The following is a 15,965-nucleotide window of genomic DNA, read 5'->3' on the forward strand; positions in this document are numbered from 1 at the left end:
ATTTACAAAGTTATGGTGATCCATCCTTATGCGACCCATCTTGCCCCGCCCCACCCTACATGCTAATACGTACACATAAATTGTAGTATCACACGCACACTCATGCATGATGTTGTTCCCTGAAGTCGTTCGCGGCGCTAGTGTGCTTGTAGCTCCCAAAGTATATGGAGCAACAGGGTAGATGTCTGTCTTGTTATTAGCCGTCTTCGGTTAAACATAACGTCGGAAGTAGTGCGCTGTATAGAAAACCAGATTTACTGTACAGCGCACTACTTCCGACGTTATGTTTAACGCATAGGAAAGGCAGCGGAAGTCGATGAAGTTTTTTCGGAAATCAATTTAGTGCTAAACGCACAATACTTTTCGCGAAAACACAAATATCAAATGTAAACACTAACAATGAGCGGCCCACCGGTAGAACGTCTCGTAAAATAGCTTATTCACACTTGAAGATTATTTGCTTTCCACGCACTGAATTTTACTCATTTCCCTAGATTTAAGGCCAGTAGTACACAGGGTCAAATATTTGACAAGAAAAGAACTCAAGAAACAACATCAGTTTGACACTAATGAAAATTTGATCGAGTCAAACAAGATGTTTGAGCATTGGTTTCTTTTCGGACAAATATTTGACCCTGTGTACTAGCAGCTTAACAGTTACCTTGGGTATTATACATGGTATTTGAGTGATCTAAATAAAAATCCATGCGCATTGAAGTAAAATTCAAGCAAAGTAATTATTAATTATGTAAATTTTAGTAATTATAATTATGTAAACTTCAGCTCATCTTTTGCTTAAAACAAATTAAACGTTTATCGTGTATGATGCAATATCATTTTTCAGATCGAAAAGCCACCTAGAAGTGAGACTTGCTGAAAAATTATCGAATGGGCTAACTTCGCTCCTAACTATCGTAACACCCATGGTGTTACTGATCAGTGCGTAACGTTTCGCGTTTGACGTTTCGGCGTCGATTTTGACGGAAAACTGTGTGCAAGCTACGCGGTGGTAGAATTGTTGTTCCAAACTACTAAATTTTCTCATTTTTTTCTGAAATTTCGTTGATTTGGAGTACAGAAAAACTAATTTAGGTTTCCTGCGACATGGGGCGAAAGCGGGACAGTGAAGGATCTGGTAAGTAACCATGAATTCCCGATAAAAATAAAGCTTTCACATCTCACTCCCCACCCGTATTGCGTCGTTTCTCCCACCAGGCTCCGATTCCGACTCGAGTCGTGGCAGCCGAAGCCGTAGCGGCACACCACAGGTCGCTCCCACTCCGGGCTACTCTCTGGACCACCACGATTCCAGATCCAACTCGCCGCAGGCCAATCGTTCCCGGTCCGGAACGCCACAGAATCGCAGTCGATCCAACTCGGCCGGCTCAAATCGGTCCCGTTCGGGATCCCGGCAGTCCGGTAAATCGCGTTCCGCTTCACGCTCACAATCGCCGGCAGGATCGCAACGGTCCCGGTCCGGTTCGGCCAGATCGCGTTCGGGATCGAAAAGCCCCGCCGGATCGCAGCGCTCCGGAAGATCTCGTTCCCGTTCGCAGGCATCGGCCGGCAGTGCCAAGTCCCGGTCTCGCAGTGGCACTCCTGCAAACCGGTCCAGAAGCGGTACGCCAGTGAATAGATCGCGCAGCGGAAGCCCTGCTCGGTCTCGGAGTGGATCGCGATCGAGGTCGGCTTCTCCGGTAAGTTCCAATTTAATAATGGGTACCGTAAATCGGGGTCAAATTGATCAGCGGGTTGAAATCGGGGACTAAATTGAGCTTTAATTTGAATTTGAAATTTATGTTTTATTAACTTCACTTGCAACGTTTATTTCTTGTTATTTAAAAACTTTTAATGATGAATTACTTTATTTCGATTACCGCGACATCACCTAATAGGACATGATCGATGCAGTACTAGATTTGTAGTACAGGTCGGACTCGATTATCCGGAGACTCGATTATCCGGAGACTCGATTATCCGGGGTTCGATTATCCGGAATTTTAGACTCGATTATCCGGAGTATTTTTTATTGAGATTTTTTTTTATCTTTAATGCAGAAATTCAAAATCGTTTAATATTATAATACTGTGCTGACCCGATTTTGGGAGGCCTCGATTGCGTTTTCTCCAGATATTATCGATTTTCTGATCCGATTGTGTTAACATACCGTTTAACAATCAATATATTTATATCAGTTGATATGTTCAGGAAACATATACAAATTACGTAACAAACAAATCTCCCGTTATATTTGAAAAGGGCCAAACCATTTAAAATTTCGATTCAGCAATAAAAATGCCAACTATGCGACTGTTTTCAAAATATAGTTTACGGTAACAAACGTCAATCCAGGAATTTCCCAAACAATGCCTGTAGAGATTCCTTCGGATATTACTGCTGGGATTCCTCTAGAATTTCCATGAAAAAATCCTCCAGAGATTTTTTTAATGATGAATTCCCGATACAAACATCCAGCAGTTGGAAGCATTCAAATAAGATGATGTCTTCTTGGTATCAATTGATATTCCTCCAATAATTCCGTATGGAATCCTTTTGTCCGCCTGGGATTTCTTTAAGAATTACTACTGCAGATTCTTCCTTACCTTTCTTTACCTACAATACCACCAAGGTTTTCTCTATAAATTTCCTAGGAATTATTCTTGCTATTCTTGGAAAGATTTCTCCAAGGATTTTTCTAGTTTCCTCCAGAATTTTCTGTTGGTGGAGCAAAAGAAGTCCTTTAGGAAGTTCCAAAAGTACTACTGGAGTTTCTCCACGGATTATTCCAGGAGCTTCTTTTCTTTGGATTTCTGAAGAGTTTCTTCTATATATTCCTCAGGATATTTTTAGGGATTTCTCCAGGAACTCCCATATACCCAGGCCCAGATTAAGGATTGTGGGGGCCCGGGGCCGGAGCGAATGTGGATGCCCTTCGGAGGTACAAATGTGATGAGCAAAATAGTTTTTCTTTGTTTTTGAACAATAAAGTTAATGTATAGCAAGCATAAACGGTTTCGTGGGAACCCCTAAAATGTGAGAGCCCGGGGCCCTGGCCCCCCGGCCCCCCTTAGATCCGGCCCTGCATATACCCGTGCAGGAGAGAATAGGTGTAGAATATTGAACTGAGATATGCAAAACCTAAATCAATAAATGGTACATGTTCTATAATTCAATAGAACCTCAAGCAGTCCTCAATACCAAACCAATAGCTTTTGAGGTATTTTTGTCGATGACTCAATACCTTGTCTTGGTATGATATCTAATTCGTTCCTGCTCAGGTATAGACCTTCAGGATGTTATCCATGGATTCCTCTGGGGATTTTTCAAGAATTTTTTGCAGAAACCTTCTATGAATTACAGTAATTTTCGTATTGATCCAGAAACTGCTTTCAAACATCTCTAAAGATTCTTCCGGTGATTTTTCCAGGGGCAAATCAAGAAATTCTTCTAAAGATTTACATAAGGATTCCTTTAGGGAGATTGTGATCGTTAAGCGTGTTTTTGCGGAATTGACATCACCGCTCTTGTAATGTTTATTTTGATTTGTCGCTCAATTATGAATTATTATTCAAGCTGTCTACACCTGTTTCACTTCATCTATAAAAATGTATTAATTTCGAATTTTGGCTCTGTTTGACGTGCAGATTCAGAATATCGAATTATCTCAATATCGTTGAAGAAGCCAATTATTATAAGCTCCGAGAAGACTGTGTTGCAGTAGGCATATCATGCCAACAAAAATTAGAAGATAAAATTGTTCCGCTATAAATAGCAAAAGTACATTTCTAATACTACAGCCCTATTCATTACATTTTTTCTCGTTCATCAAAACTGACAAAAATTAACATAAACCACATCCTTTCACAATTCCCCTCTAACTGTATTGTTTCCTTTGATAGAATCAGAACCTTTTTATGGAGTTCAAAATTCACAAAAAAAAACTATGTCGATTTTGTCAGCCTAAAATACAATCAAGGTTCCACTATATACAATATTCTAAAGGAACTCCTATAACTTACGTCACGCATTACGAGGAGAAGAGGAATTCAATATTGTGTGATGACCAATACGAAAACTTCAGGGGTTTCATTAAAGCAATATGACTAGGAGGAAAGAAAAAAAAATGTGTTACGTAATTTATGGACGTCCCCTAATTTAAATTTCTGGCTACGTCACAGCTTCATGCACATAAAATAACAAAAACATATACTTTTTAAATCAAAATTTAATATTTTTTTTCGTGATTCGATTATCCGGAGAATTCGATTATCCGGAGTGAAATAAAAATCAATACTCCGGATAATCGAGTCCGACCTGTAATGAGCTGATTTTTTGTATGGGGAGAAGGTCCGTTTCTGTAATAAAACGATGCAAAAACCGTGGGTGGTTTCTCATATATGTATTACAGAATACTTGATACAGCAGTTGCACACATACTACGTGGTAAGCTTTGAGCATCTCGGCTGATATGCGATCTACCCCCAAAACTCAGTGCGATTTCTTGTTACGGATGGCTGGTTGCATCTCCTGAACTGATGGAGCTTCGGTGCTGGCACGGGTAATGCGTCGAACCCTTGGCGGATCATGCTGAGGTGTTGGTGGCGTGGCCGATACTTTAAAAAGGTTTTCAAAGTGCTCGAACCAGCGTTTCAGCTCGGCCCAATAACTGTCCAGACATGTTATTATTATTATTTCATTATTTATTTTCACTTCATTCAATTTTTTTTTCACACATTTAAAAACCCTAGCAGAGATTTGTTTCACTTACAGCTGCGATTAATCGTTTACTTTTCAAGGAAATTATTACAGGTATTTAATTATTCTACAAAGGGGCCGTTCATAAACCACGTAGACTTTTTGGGGGGAGGGGGGGTCTGGCCAAAGTCTACGCTCCATACAAATTTCAAAATTATTGTATGGACAAAAGTCTACGAGGGGGGAGGGGGGGGGGTCTGAGATGACCACATTTTGGTCTACGTGGTTTATGAACAGCCCCAAAGGGAAAAATTTACAAAAAAAAAACCCTGCATTCAGCTTTTATTATTTCCTAATTTCTACAACTAACGGGTATCAAAGCATTAATCTTAGTTCCACTAAGGCGACTACGTGAGCTACCGTAGAGGAGACGAATATCGTCAGTACCGTCAGTGTACCAGTAGCCGCTCATGACCCAATAGCCGCTCACTGTTGCAAAAATCAAGTTTACACGCATAAATACACTTTTTTCGGTGCTGATATTCTTAGACAATATAAATTAGACGAGAGCAAAGCCATTTTATGCAACATTTACCGGATAACATAAATTTTAAAAACAAAACAATGAAATTTTTTGAGCGGCTATTGGGCCCAAAAAAGCTGTAGCTAATTTCATGTGTTCCAATAACCGCTCACGCAAAAAAATACGTAAAAATAGTAAAATCTGCCGATTTTAGTACACAGTGTGTTTAATCCCTATTATACACTTCTACGGAACAGGAAAAAATAATTGTAAAAACATAGAGTTGCAAAAATAATGCACTTTTCCGCAAAAGTCTATTTGAAAGATGGCATAAATTTGTGCGTGAGCGGAATTAGGACCACTTTGGTCTCACACCAAATGTAATAAAATCATACTTTTATGAAAAGTTTTACATAAGTCTTGATTTGTATCTGATTGCACTTAGATTGAGCTAACATAAAATGGAAAAACATTACAAATTGGCTTAACAGTCATTCAACTGATGATGTTTTTCTGCGAAACTGGCCTTAGATGAGCGGAATCTGGTACCCTGATGGTATTTGCGGCTTTCTCGCCTTCGTCGGCTAGCGAGTCCGCCCACGCTTGTTTGTCAATTCTACAGGAGCGTTTCAGGGTAAGATATGACGAAGCCACACATCGGATTTTCAAGAGCACAAATCTAAAAATCCGAATGTCGGTTTGTGCTGAAAGTTTGATCGATTGGTGTCCCGCTAATGGTGGCCAATCGATCAACTTTTAGCACAATCCGACATTTGGTACTTGAGATTTGTGCTCTTGAAAGTTTGAAATGTGGCTTCGTCATATCTTCGCCTTCATTCGCCTGGCAATCGTTTAACTCATTTGTCTATAACTTAGTAAAAAACTTGTTACTACAATGTGATGCTCGGCAAGCTATCGACAAGCACTACCCTACAGTGTTTTTCCTACAACTATCACCAAGGACGCCATATTCTAACAAACTCTTATAAGGACTGTTCAATTTATAAAACGGACAGCTTGCTTGTGCGATATCTTTTTATTTTTCAATAAAACCATTAGCAGTTTTTTGCATAACTTTCTATAGCTATTCTCAAATGTAGGAAAAATATAATATTAAGCAAAATGTTCTTTATTGTGTAACTAAAGCGGTTTTCGTAAAACATCTATAAAAACCCATTTCTCAAAATTCGACAGAACTTTCCACATACTTAATATGCACATTTTTATGAAGTTTTAAATGCATTGAATTCTTATACTATTCTACTGAAGGTAAAGCTTAAAAGTTGGTCAGTAATAATGCACCAAGTAGTCTCCGGCTTGATATGGTGAGTTGCCTTATTTTCATAGAAATTATGAAAAAATGTTCATTTAAGTCCTGTGCTGCAATAACATCACGGATTCGGCTAAAAACTTGTCCAGAGTAGCAGAATATTGCTCTCTGAATGATACAGAAGAAAAATTTACTTATAATTGCATTTTTCATCAAAAATTTAATTTATAAAGATGGCCATATTAAAAAATTGCATACTTTTTGCTCCATTGATGCAGATTTTCGACTCTAGCGAATCTTGTTATTATTTTTTTCAGCAAAGTTAATCCTATGTTATTGTACACCTTATTTAATAATAATCGGATGCAAAGTTTTTATTTCCAACATTATTGTTATGCAAAATTTGCATTAGGTTGCATTGTTATTTTTAAGAACCTTCAAAGAACGAAACTGTTTTGATTACTGTGTCTGCAATAGCGCACAGTAACCAAACCTGCACTGCTATTAAGAAGTAGTTTTCTGCATGTAAAACCACATTATTCACACTTCCGACTGGATGTATAAGAAAATTGATTATTTAATATTTTCATGCCCTTTTTGCTTTACAATTGAATTTTATTGAAAAAATCGAATCTCACTTGAGACTTTAATATCTCAACACTTAATTTTCCGATTGAGTTTAAATTTTGCCAGAATGTTTATTACTCATGCTGCTGCAGCATGGCACATACTTTTCAGGTATTAAAAACGATATACCATATGTGAACAGTAATTTTATATTTATATTCAATTTTCAGCAATCGAAAAATTCACCTTATTTAACAACTGGCCGATTTTCTATAAAATAAAACTATTTTTATTCCATTCAAAAATGATCACTATAATGACAGATGATGTACTGAATAACGAAGCAAGGGTGGTTAAATTTGAACTTCGCGTCTTCTTTTTATAGCCTTATAAAGTTGTCCGTTTTGTAAATTGAACAGTCCTTATTGTACGTGCAGCTGAAACTCGAAATTTTCGACTAGCGAAGTTGGAGTTTTCTCCAAATCCGTGCGTCGGACCTAACTTCGGAAGTGGTGCGCTGTATAGCAGACCAGGTTTGCTATACAGCGCACCACTTCCGAAGTTAGGTCCGACGCACGGATTTGGAGAAAAATCCAACTTCGCTAGTCGAAAACTCCGATTTTCAACTAAATTGAGAATATTTACGGCGTAAAGTGTCAGTGCCTCCTACTGATACTGAATGATTTAAGTTTTCGATCATTTCGGGATTTTTTTCAGGTATCCTTCAAAAGTTCTCTCGGGGATAGCTTCAGGAATTCGTTCCGAGATTCTTCAGAAACTCCTTCCAACATTCTGTCAGGGATTCCTTCCAAGAAGAATTTCTTTCAGTATTCCTCCAACAACTTTCTACGGTAATTTCTCCGGGAACTTCTTCCGGGATTCCTTCAAGAACCTCTTCCGGAATTCCTCCAGGAACTATTTCCAGGATTTTTTCGGGAACTCCTTCGGGGAGCTCCATCAGGGATAGCTTCGGGTTTTTTTTCTGGGCTTCTGTCAGGGATTGCTTCTGGAATTTCTTCAGGATTGCTCCTTCGTGGATTTCTGCGGAAACTTTCGGAACCTATTCCGGGAAGAAACTACTTCCAGGATTGCTTAAGGAACTCTTTCCTGGATTCATCTAGGAACTCTTTTCTGGTTTCCTCCAAGACTTCCGTTTGGAATTCCTGCAGATCCTTCTGGAACTTTTTTGGAAGTGCATTCTGAGATTCTTTAAGATGTTACTAATGGATATCTTTCAGAAGTTTATTAGAAGTATTTTGACAAATTTCTCCTGCAGTATTTGTTTATAGAATTTCTCATGAAGTTCCTACAGGACTAACTTGATGAAGTACTCCAACAAGTTCCTCAGAAGCCTGGAATCCTGGAGGATTCCCGGAACTCCATGAGAAATCCCGGAAGAAATTCCTTGAATTTAGAGACGAACCAGCCAAGGGCTGAAAGTCTCTCAAATAAAGATAAATCAATCAAATCAATTCCTTGAATTCCCAGAGGGAATCACAGCTGGAATCCTGGAAGGATCTCAGAGGGAACTTCAGAAGGAACCCCAAAAAGAATTTCCCTGAGGAATCACAGGGATCTTAGAAATTTTTCATTACAGGAAGATCATCATTTTCTTCATCCAATGATTAATAAAACTCATTTTTTCAAAAAATGGTCTTCGGTTCGGTTTGGAAAAGAACATCCAAGGCCTCTTCAATATTAATGGATCATAACTTCAATTCGTTGCTGGCAATGTTTTGAGTTTTTATGATAGCTTTTAAAGAAGCTTGCCCTCTACGGTCTGTGAAGACTACAAGGGGAACCCCTTGGTGGAACTTTTTTTTTGTCTGTATTAACGAGATCCTTGGTGGAACTCTGATCTGGCCAAGCTCATGAAACAATGTAAAAAGAATTGAAACAGACGACGTTCGGCTGGATCGGAGGCGTTCAGGACAGCTCGCAAGGCCTACCAGAAAGCTCTTTGACCTGCTGAACGATCCGGCAGGAAATACCTTTGTACAAATGTTTCCATTTTGAGTGAAGTCAGTCGGTTGAACAAAATCCTTGCGAAATCCAAGGATTTCCAATTGAACGAACTTCGTTTGCCAAATGACGACTTCACTTCCTCTGACGAGGAAGTTTAGGAATGTTTATTCAGTACGGCCGGTCGACAACGGACCAGATCTTTACCGTACGGCAAATCCTCCTGAAATGCCGTGAATACCAGGTCCCAACGCATCACCTGTTCATCGACTTCAAAGCGGCATACGACAGTATCGACCGCGCAGAGCTATGGAGAATCATGGACGAAAACGGCTTTCCTGGGAAGCTGACTAGACTGATTAAAGCAACGATGAACGGTGTGCAAAACTGCGTAAGGGTTTCCGGTGAACTATCCAGTTCATTCGAATCTCGCCGGGGACTGAGACAAGGTGACGGACTCTCATGCCTACTCTTCAACATCGCTCTGGAAGGTGTGATGCGACGAGCCGGGCTCAACAGCCGGGGAACGATTTTCACAAAATCCGGTCAATTTGTGTGCTTTGCGGACGACACACACTGGGGCAGAACGCAGTTATGGACAGACAAAACCTCTAGTGCTCTGGATATGCACCCTAGAGATTTTATGTCTTTAGAGAAGTGTCTTGTAAGAGTTTTGACTAAAATCTGGTGACTCAATAATTGATCTAGATAAGTTACAACTGATCTAGATCAGTTTTACCTTTTTATAGAAGCGTCATAGAAGAAAACTTTCTTCTGCAAAGTTGTTCATTCTGATATTTTTGACATTTCTTCCGAAGACACTTATACTCTATAATGCACACGAAAGTCACAGAGGGCTGCTTTACTGAAAAAGTCGAAAAAATCGATTTTGATCAACATTTTGAAGTAAAAAAAATCAGAAAAAAATTTCGAACGTTAGGTTAGCAAAAATATATAAGAAATAGATTATTTAAAAAAAACTGCACCGTCTTCAACCAGAGGTTGTACAGACTGAACAAGCACTAACATATGACAACGGACAACACCCAGTGGCCCATAACAAAAACTTACATAATCACGGAAATTGGAGGTTTTTCTTATTAAAGTAACAAAAAAAAGATGATTAACAATTTATTTGATAACTCATAAAGAAGCAGGCGGAGGCAGCTAATTTTATGGCTAAAACATGTCAATACCACTAGCATCGATACAGTGGGGAAAGAAAAGTGGGGTAACTCGTGGCTTTTGCTATATACTAATATGAAATCACCACGAAAATAAATGAAAATTGACCATTAAATCTATTTTTTGAACTCCAAACATGATGTAAAGCAATTTTCCGATTGTTTTTTTAAGTTTTCTTCTATGATGCTTCTATAAGAAGCTAAAACTGATCTAGATCAGTTGCAACTTATCTAGATCAATTATTGAGTCACCAGATTTTAGTCAAAAATCTTACAAGACACTGCTTTAAAGACACCAAAACTCTTGGATGGATATCCAAAACACTAGAGGTTTTGTCTGTCCATAACTGCGTTCTGCCCCAGTGTGGATCGAGGGTGCTTTTGGACAACGTGCCTTTCGATGCCATATTGGAAGCCGCATACGGAGTCATGGTATATCTCCAATGAATTTTCAATTGGATTTATCAAATGCTCAAGAACCGACTCTCTTTTCGACATTGCGTCAAGCAGGGATTAGGAAATTGAGTGTTTGTGGATGGCCCAAAGGGGGAGTCTTGTCACCACTTTTGTAGAATCTCGAAGCAGATACGCTATTGAGGCAACTCAATAATAGCGGTTTTCCTATTTATGGTTTTGCCGACGACTACCTAACATTGTTAGTCGGTATGTGCATCAGCACCCTTTTCGATCTGATGCAAAGCACCCTTCAGGTAATTGAGGGGTGGTGTAACCAATATGGCCTTTCGGTAAATCCGAGTAAACATCTATTGTTCTTTTCACGGAAAGGCGAAACCGTAATGGCGTTCGACCTTTGCGTCTCTTTGATTCTGGAATCAATGTGACTGATCAGGTAAAGTACGTTGAAGTTATTCCAAGGTTTCCTGAACACCTCACACAATGAGTTCGGAATTAAGAAAGCTTGTATTGCCTAAAGGCCATGCCGGAATACCTTTGGTAAAACCTGGGGTCTTAAACCCAAGTATATCAAATGGATTTACACAACTGTTGTTTGGCCAATATAGGCCTATGGATGTCTTGGTGGGAGTAAAAGGGCGAAGTGATGGAGATGGCCCATCAAAATGAGACCATCTTCAAAGGATGTGCTTAATGGTGATGTCGGGATCGTTCTATTCAACTCCCACGGCAGCGCTCGAAATTCTCTTTGATGTTGCTCTACTACACATTCACCTTAAACAAGAAGCACTTTCTTGCACTTACCGCCTATCGGTACTCGGTTTACTAGAGGAAAATCCTGTGAATCGCAGGTCAACACACACCTCGTTGCTTTCATTTTTAGTGGATTGGGACAAAGTTGTCATTGCTCCAAGTGATGTCACAATTGCTTGTAATTTTCCTTATAAGACATTTTCCACGAAATTTCCTTCCCGGGAAGAGTGGACATCTGATTATACGGAGAGAAGTATTTCATACAGCATCGTATGTTGCAATTATGGCTCCCTTCTGGAAGGTCGAGCAGGATATGGTGTCTTCTCTCGTAAGCAAAAGCTACATCAGTCTTACTCACTTGGTAGACACTGTGCCGTTTTTCGGGCTGAAATCTTTGCTCTTATGTATGTGCGGAGTGCAATCAGCACTTCAGCAGCACGTAATCGGCAAAGTCATATTAGCCAGGCTGCTATTAAAGCACTTGCTTCGGCTAACTCTAGGTCAAAGTTAGTTATCGCTTGTCGAGATCAAATCGAGGAGCTGAATTTAGCAAATGCTGTTCATCTTGTATGGGTACCCGGCCATTCTTACATCGCTGGAAATGAAATGGCTGATGAGTTAGCTCGCACTGAAGCATCACATAACTTCATTGGCCCTGGGCTGCTACTCAACAAAGACAATACTGGAATAGTTTGGAGTCATGTCGTCAAACCAAATTGTATTGTACTGAGCAATCTTCAAGGGTGGCGAAGTATCTTACAAATCTGTCAAATTGCAGCATTCTGGTCAAAGCATTGACTGACCACTGCCGACGCAGCTATCACATGGCGAATATTCAGCAAGCTGATTCATTTGCATGCGATAGCTGTGAATCTGATTATGGAACTTCGTATCATTTGATATGTAGGTAATTATCCAGTTTATGCTAAACTGCGTTTAAGAGTACTCGGTCAGCACTTATTAAGTGAAATTGACTTCAGAAACCTGAAACTTCGGGACGTTCTTTTGTTCTTGACCCGCTGTGGTGAAGTGATATAGGCTCTCTTTACGATTTATGTGTTAAATATTGCAATGCCCTTTTTAGGGCGTACCTACCTACCCATTGATGATTCTTCTGAGAACTCTTGTTATGGAAAATAGTGGAACCGAATATAACAGGATACAGATTTGAACTTAATTAGAATTTAGTTATAACGACTTCATTCCTTTTTTTTTTAAATTATAACGCCTCTTACTTTTTCCATTTCTAGGCAAAATCCCAATCGAGTCGTAGATCCCGTTCCCGATCACGCAAATCTGGCTCTCGCTCGCCGTCACAAGCCAAGTCCCAGAGATCCAAATCCGGATCCCGTTCCCCGTCGAAAAGTGGCCGAAGTCGTTCCGGTTCCGCCGACTCAGATGTGGGAGAAAAACGCAAACGAGCCGTGATTTCCAGCGATTCTGGTTCCGAAGGAGAGAAGGTACAGACAAAAAAGAAAAACAAGCTTATCGATTCCGACTCCGATGAGGCATCTGATCGAGGTGGTGGTGAGCCGGAGAAGGCAAAGGATAGCGTGACCGCCGATGCTCTTTTCGGTGACGCCGATGACATCAGTTCGGATGAAGCTTCCGAACGGGAACGGGATGAGCTAGACGATTTGGAAGATGACCAGAAGAAGGAAAGCGATCGGGAGCGGTCACGGAGTCGGAGCAGATCACGATCGAGATCCAGATCCAGATCGCGAAGTCGAGGCAGTGATCGGCGATCCTCCGATGAGGAAAGAGGTGAAGGATTGGCAAGATTTGACGAGCCAAAAGAACCGGAACCAGAACCAGAGCCAATCCCAGAGACCAGAATCGATGTTGAAATTCCAAGAATTGTCACAGATCTTGGTCGAGACTTGCATTTCGTAAAGCTTCCCAATTTCCTTTCCGTGGAAACTCGTCCATTCGATGTGGAGACTTACGAAGATGAAATTGACGAAGAGGAAACCTTGGATGAGGAAGGTCGACAACGTTTGAAGCTGAAGGTAGGAAACACAATCCGTTGGCGGAACAATATCGACGATGAAGGAAATGGAATTCGGGAAACTAATGCCCGCTTGGTTCGGTGGTCCGACGGAAGTATGAGTCTGCATCTAGGGTCTGAAATTTTCGACGTCTACAAGCAGCCACTGCAAGGTGACCACAATCATCTCTTCATTCGCCAGGGTACTGGTCTGCAAGGTCAGTCAGTGTTCCGGACCAAGCTCACCTTCCGACCACATTCGACGGAATCGTTCACTCACAAGAAGATGACCATGTCGCTCGCCGATCGGTCGACCAAAACGTCCGGAATCAAAATCCTCACCCAGGTCGGGTTCGATCCGGATGCAAATCGGAAAGAAAACATCCGTAAGGAAGAGGAAAAACTCCGAATGGCCATGCGAGCGAAACCCACTGGAACGAGCAAATCAAGCAGCCGGAAGCGGGATTCCGGTGCCAATGCAAACAGCTCATATCAACACGATGAAGGTTCGGATGACGAGGGTGGCATTTCAATCGCTGCCATCAAGAACAAATACAAGGATGACCGCTCGAAACCGAAACAGGGAGCCGCGATCTATTCGTCGGACGAAGATGGCTCCGACCTGGACATGGGTCGCAAGAAAAAGAACGTTGACAAGAAGAAGGTGCTTAAGGCGCTGGGAGATTCCGATGACAGCGACGAAGGTTCAGCCCATTCTGGTTCCGGATCCGGTTCGGGCTCTGGTTCTGATCGTGGATCTGGCTCCGGTTCTGGTTCAGAGGCCGGATCAGGCAGCGAGAAAAGTGGAGGAGAAAAATCTGGTGGAGGTGGCGGTGATGAAAGTGACGAGTAATTCAAAAGAAATTACATCTTTGTATCAATTCTAATACGCTAAGAATTCAATAAAGCTAGATCTTATTCATCCACAAAACTACATTATTACACACATTGTTCGACCGTCATCTTTAGAAGGCTCGACTTCCCCTCTAAGTTCCTTAGCTTTCAGCTCTAAATACGAATTCTCATACTCTTTCTGCAGGTTCTCCGGCAGAGGTTTAGCCCAATCATCCGGCACCTTGTCTCGTTTCTTCCACACATCGTTTCCGTAGTGCGCTCCAAGTCGTTCGGTACGCCTCACTTTTTCGCTCTCAATCAGCTCAAGTGCACTCTTTGTGTCATTCGGATTCCGCTCGAACCGGATGCAGTTGTCGAAATCTCGCTTCCACTGATTGCAATCGATGCTGTCCCCATGGATAAAGTATTGATGGAATCGTGCCCGAATGCTCGTACAATCATCATATTCCTCGTTGTAAAGATAGCAAGGTCGTATCTAGAATGCGAAATGCGTTCGAATTTGAATTCAATGAAAAGGGTAGGAATATCCGATAGAAACTTACCGACCACAGGTTTTTGAATACTTCTTCCTCTTCGGGAGTCTTTGGCTGAGGAGGAATTTCCGTAAGCTGGGGAGGCATTTTAGGAGTTCCGAGATATTCCTGGATAAATTGAACCACTGCTCGGATGTTCTGACGAAATTATGTAAACACACGGCAAAAGGAACCGGTCGTTTGACAGTCGAATAACTGTCATCAACATCAAAGGGCTAACTTGGCAATATTGGCAAATAGTGGTTTCTGCTTTTAGTAGTGTTGCGTGTACGTACACGCTGCATTACACGAACACCACTTGAGTTACTGGTTGAAAATAGTAAACAAAGATCAGCTGTTCCCAGCAAAATCAAATGGGCATATTTTCAACCAGTAGATTTGCATTAGTGTTCGTGACACCGCGCTGCGAAACCACTATGGCCCAATGTCGGCACCGCTCAAACGTCAAATTTCGCGTGAGAGTATTGTTCGTGCAGTTGAAAATCGGAATTTTTGACACGCGAAAATTGATTTTTCTCCTAAACCATGTGTCGGACGTACGTCGGGCACAGTGCGCTGGATAGAGGCCCAGGTCCGCTGTCCAGCGCACTACGTCCGACGTTAGGTTTCACGTATGGATTTTGAGAAAATTCGATTGTCGGGTGTGGGGAATCTTCGGGTTTCAACCGCGACGACAATAAGCAGGCCAGAATAAATTCGTGCAGTGGACCATCTTCATTGAAATGAGTCTGAGGTGGCGCTGCAATAGTCTATGTTACGAGCGGATTTTATGAATGAATTTTGACAGGAGGTAGTGTCCAATAACCCGTGAAAACCACACGCTCCCGTCAGAAAACCCATTTTTTCATTGCTATCTCTGTCGCTCTTCAAGAGGCTCCATTTAAAAATACCCATTTTCAAGTTGGGCGGCTCAACTCATAAATGGGTATTTTTAAATGGAGACGCTTGAAGAGCGACAGAGATAGCAATGAAAAAATGGGTATTCTGACGCGAGTGTGCAATGGCCCACTGCACGAATTTATTCCGGCCTGCTTACTCTCACGCGAAATTTGACGTTTGAGCGGTGTCGGCACCGCTCAAACGTCAAATTTCGCGTGATAGTAAGCAGGCCAGCATAAATTCGTGCAGTGGACCATATCATCATCAACATTGTTGTCACTTCGTAAAATGGCTCATGAATCAATTCAGTAACAAATTTTGAAAACGACGTACCGTCTTACCC

The 15,965-nt window shown here is 41.2% G+C and overlaps 2 protein-coding genes across 2 annotated transcripts; one reads left to right on the forward strand and one right to left on the reverse strand.

Annotated features, from left to right (window-relative positions):
- The first annotated feature begins 972 nt into the window (after nucleotides 1-972).
- Nucleotides 973-14,289, forward strand: LOC109426226 (another transcription unit protein). Its single transcript, XM_019701683.3, has 3 exons — nucleotides 973-1,135; nucleotides 1,216-1,697; nucleotides 12,619-14,289. The coding sequence occupies exons 1-3, from the start codon at nucleotides 1,105-1,107 to the stop codon at nucleotides 14,206-14,208; spliced, it is 2,103 nt and encodes a 700-aa protein (XP_019557228.3). The 5' UTR covers nucleotides 973-1,104; the 3' UTR covers nucleotides 14,209-14,289.
- On the reverse strand, nucleotides 14,220-14,929 carry LOC109424049 (UPF0545 protein C22orf39 homolog). Its single transcript, XM_019699117.3, has 2 exons — nucleotides 14,753-14,929; nucleotides 14,220-14,685 (listed from the first exon to the last, which is right to left on the reverse strand). The coding sequence occupies exons 1-2, from the start codon at nucleotides 14,828-14,830 to the stop codon at nucleotides 14,287-14,289; spliced, it is 477 nt and encodes a 158-aa protein (XP_019554662.2). The 5' UTR covers nucleotides 14,831-14,929; the 3' UTR covers nucleotides 14,220-14,286.
- Between the last annotated feature and the right edge of the window lie 1,036 nt (nucleotides 14,930-15,965).

The sequence above is a fragment of the Aedes albopictus genome, chromosome 3 (assembly GCF_035046485.1).
Source record: "Aedes albopictus strain Foshan chromosome 3, AalbF5, whole genome shotgun sequence".
Taxonomy (NCBI): Eukaryota; Metazoa; Arthropoda; class Insecta; order Diptera; family Culicidae; genus Aedes; species Aedes albopictus.

Coding starts and splice junctions, on each gene's coding strand:
- LOC109426226 (XM_019701683.3), top strand. CDS start 1,105: ATGGGGCGAAAGCGGGACAGTGAAGGATCTG. Junction 1,136..1,215: donor GCGGGACAGTGAAGGATCTG/GTAAGTAACCAT, acceptor TTCTCCCACCAG/GCTCCGATTCCGACTCGAGT. Junction 1,698..12,618: donor GATCGAGGTCGGCTTCTCCG/GTAAGTTCCAAT, acceptor TTCCATTTCTAG/GCAAAATCCCAATCGAGTCG.
- LOC109424049 (XM_019699117.3), bottom strand. CDS start 14,830: ATGCCTCCCCAGCTTACGGAAATTCCTCCTCAGCCAAAGACTCCCGAA. Junction 14,686..14,752: donor TATTCAAAAACCTGTGGTCG/GTAAGTTTCTAT, acceptor TTCGCATTCTAG/ATACGACCTTGCTATCTTTA.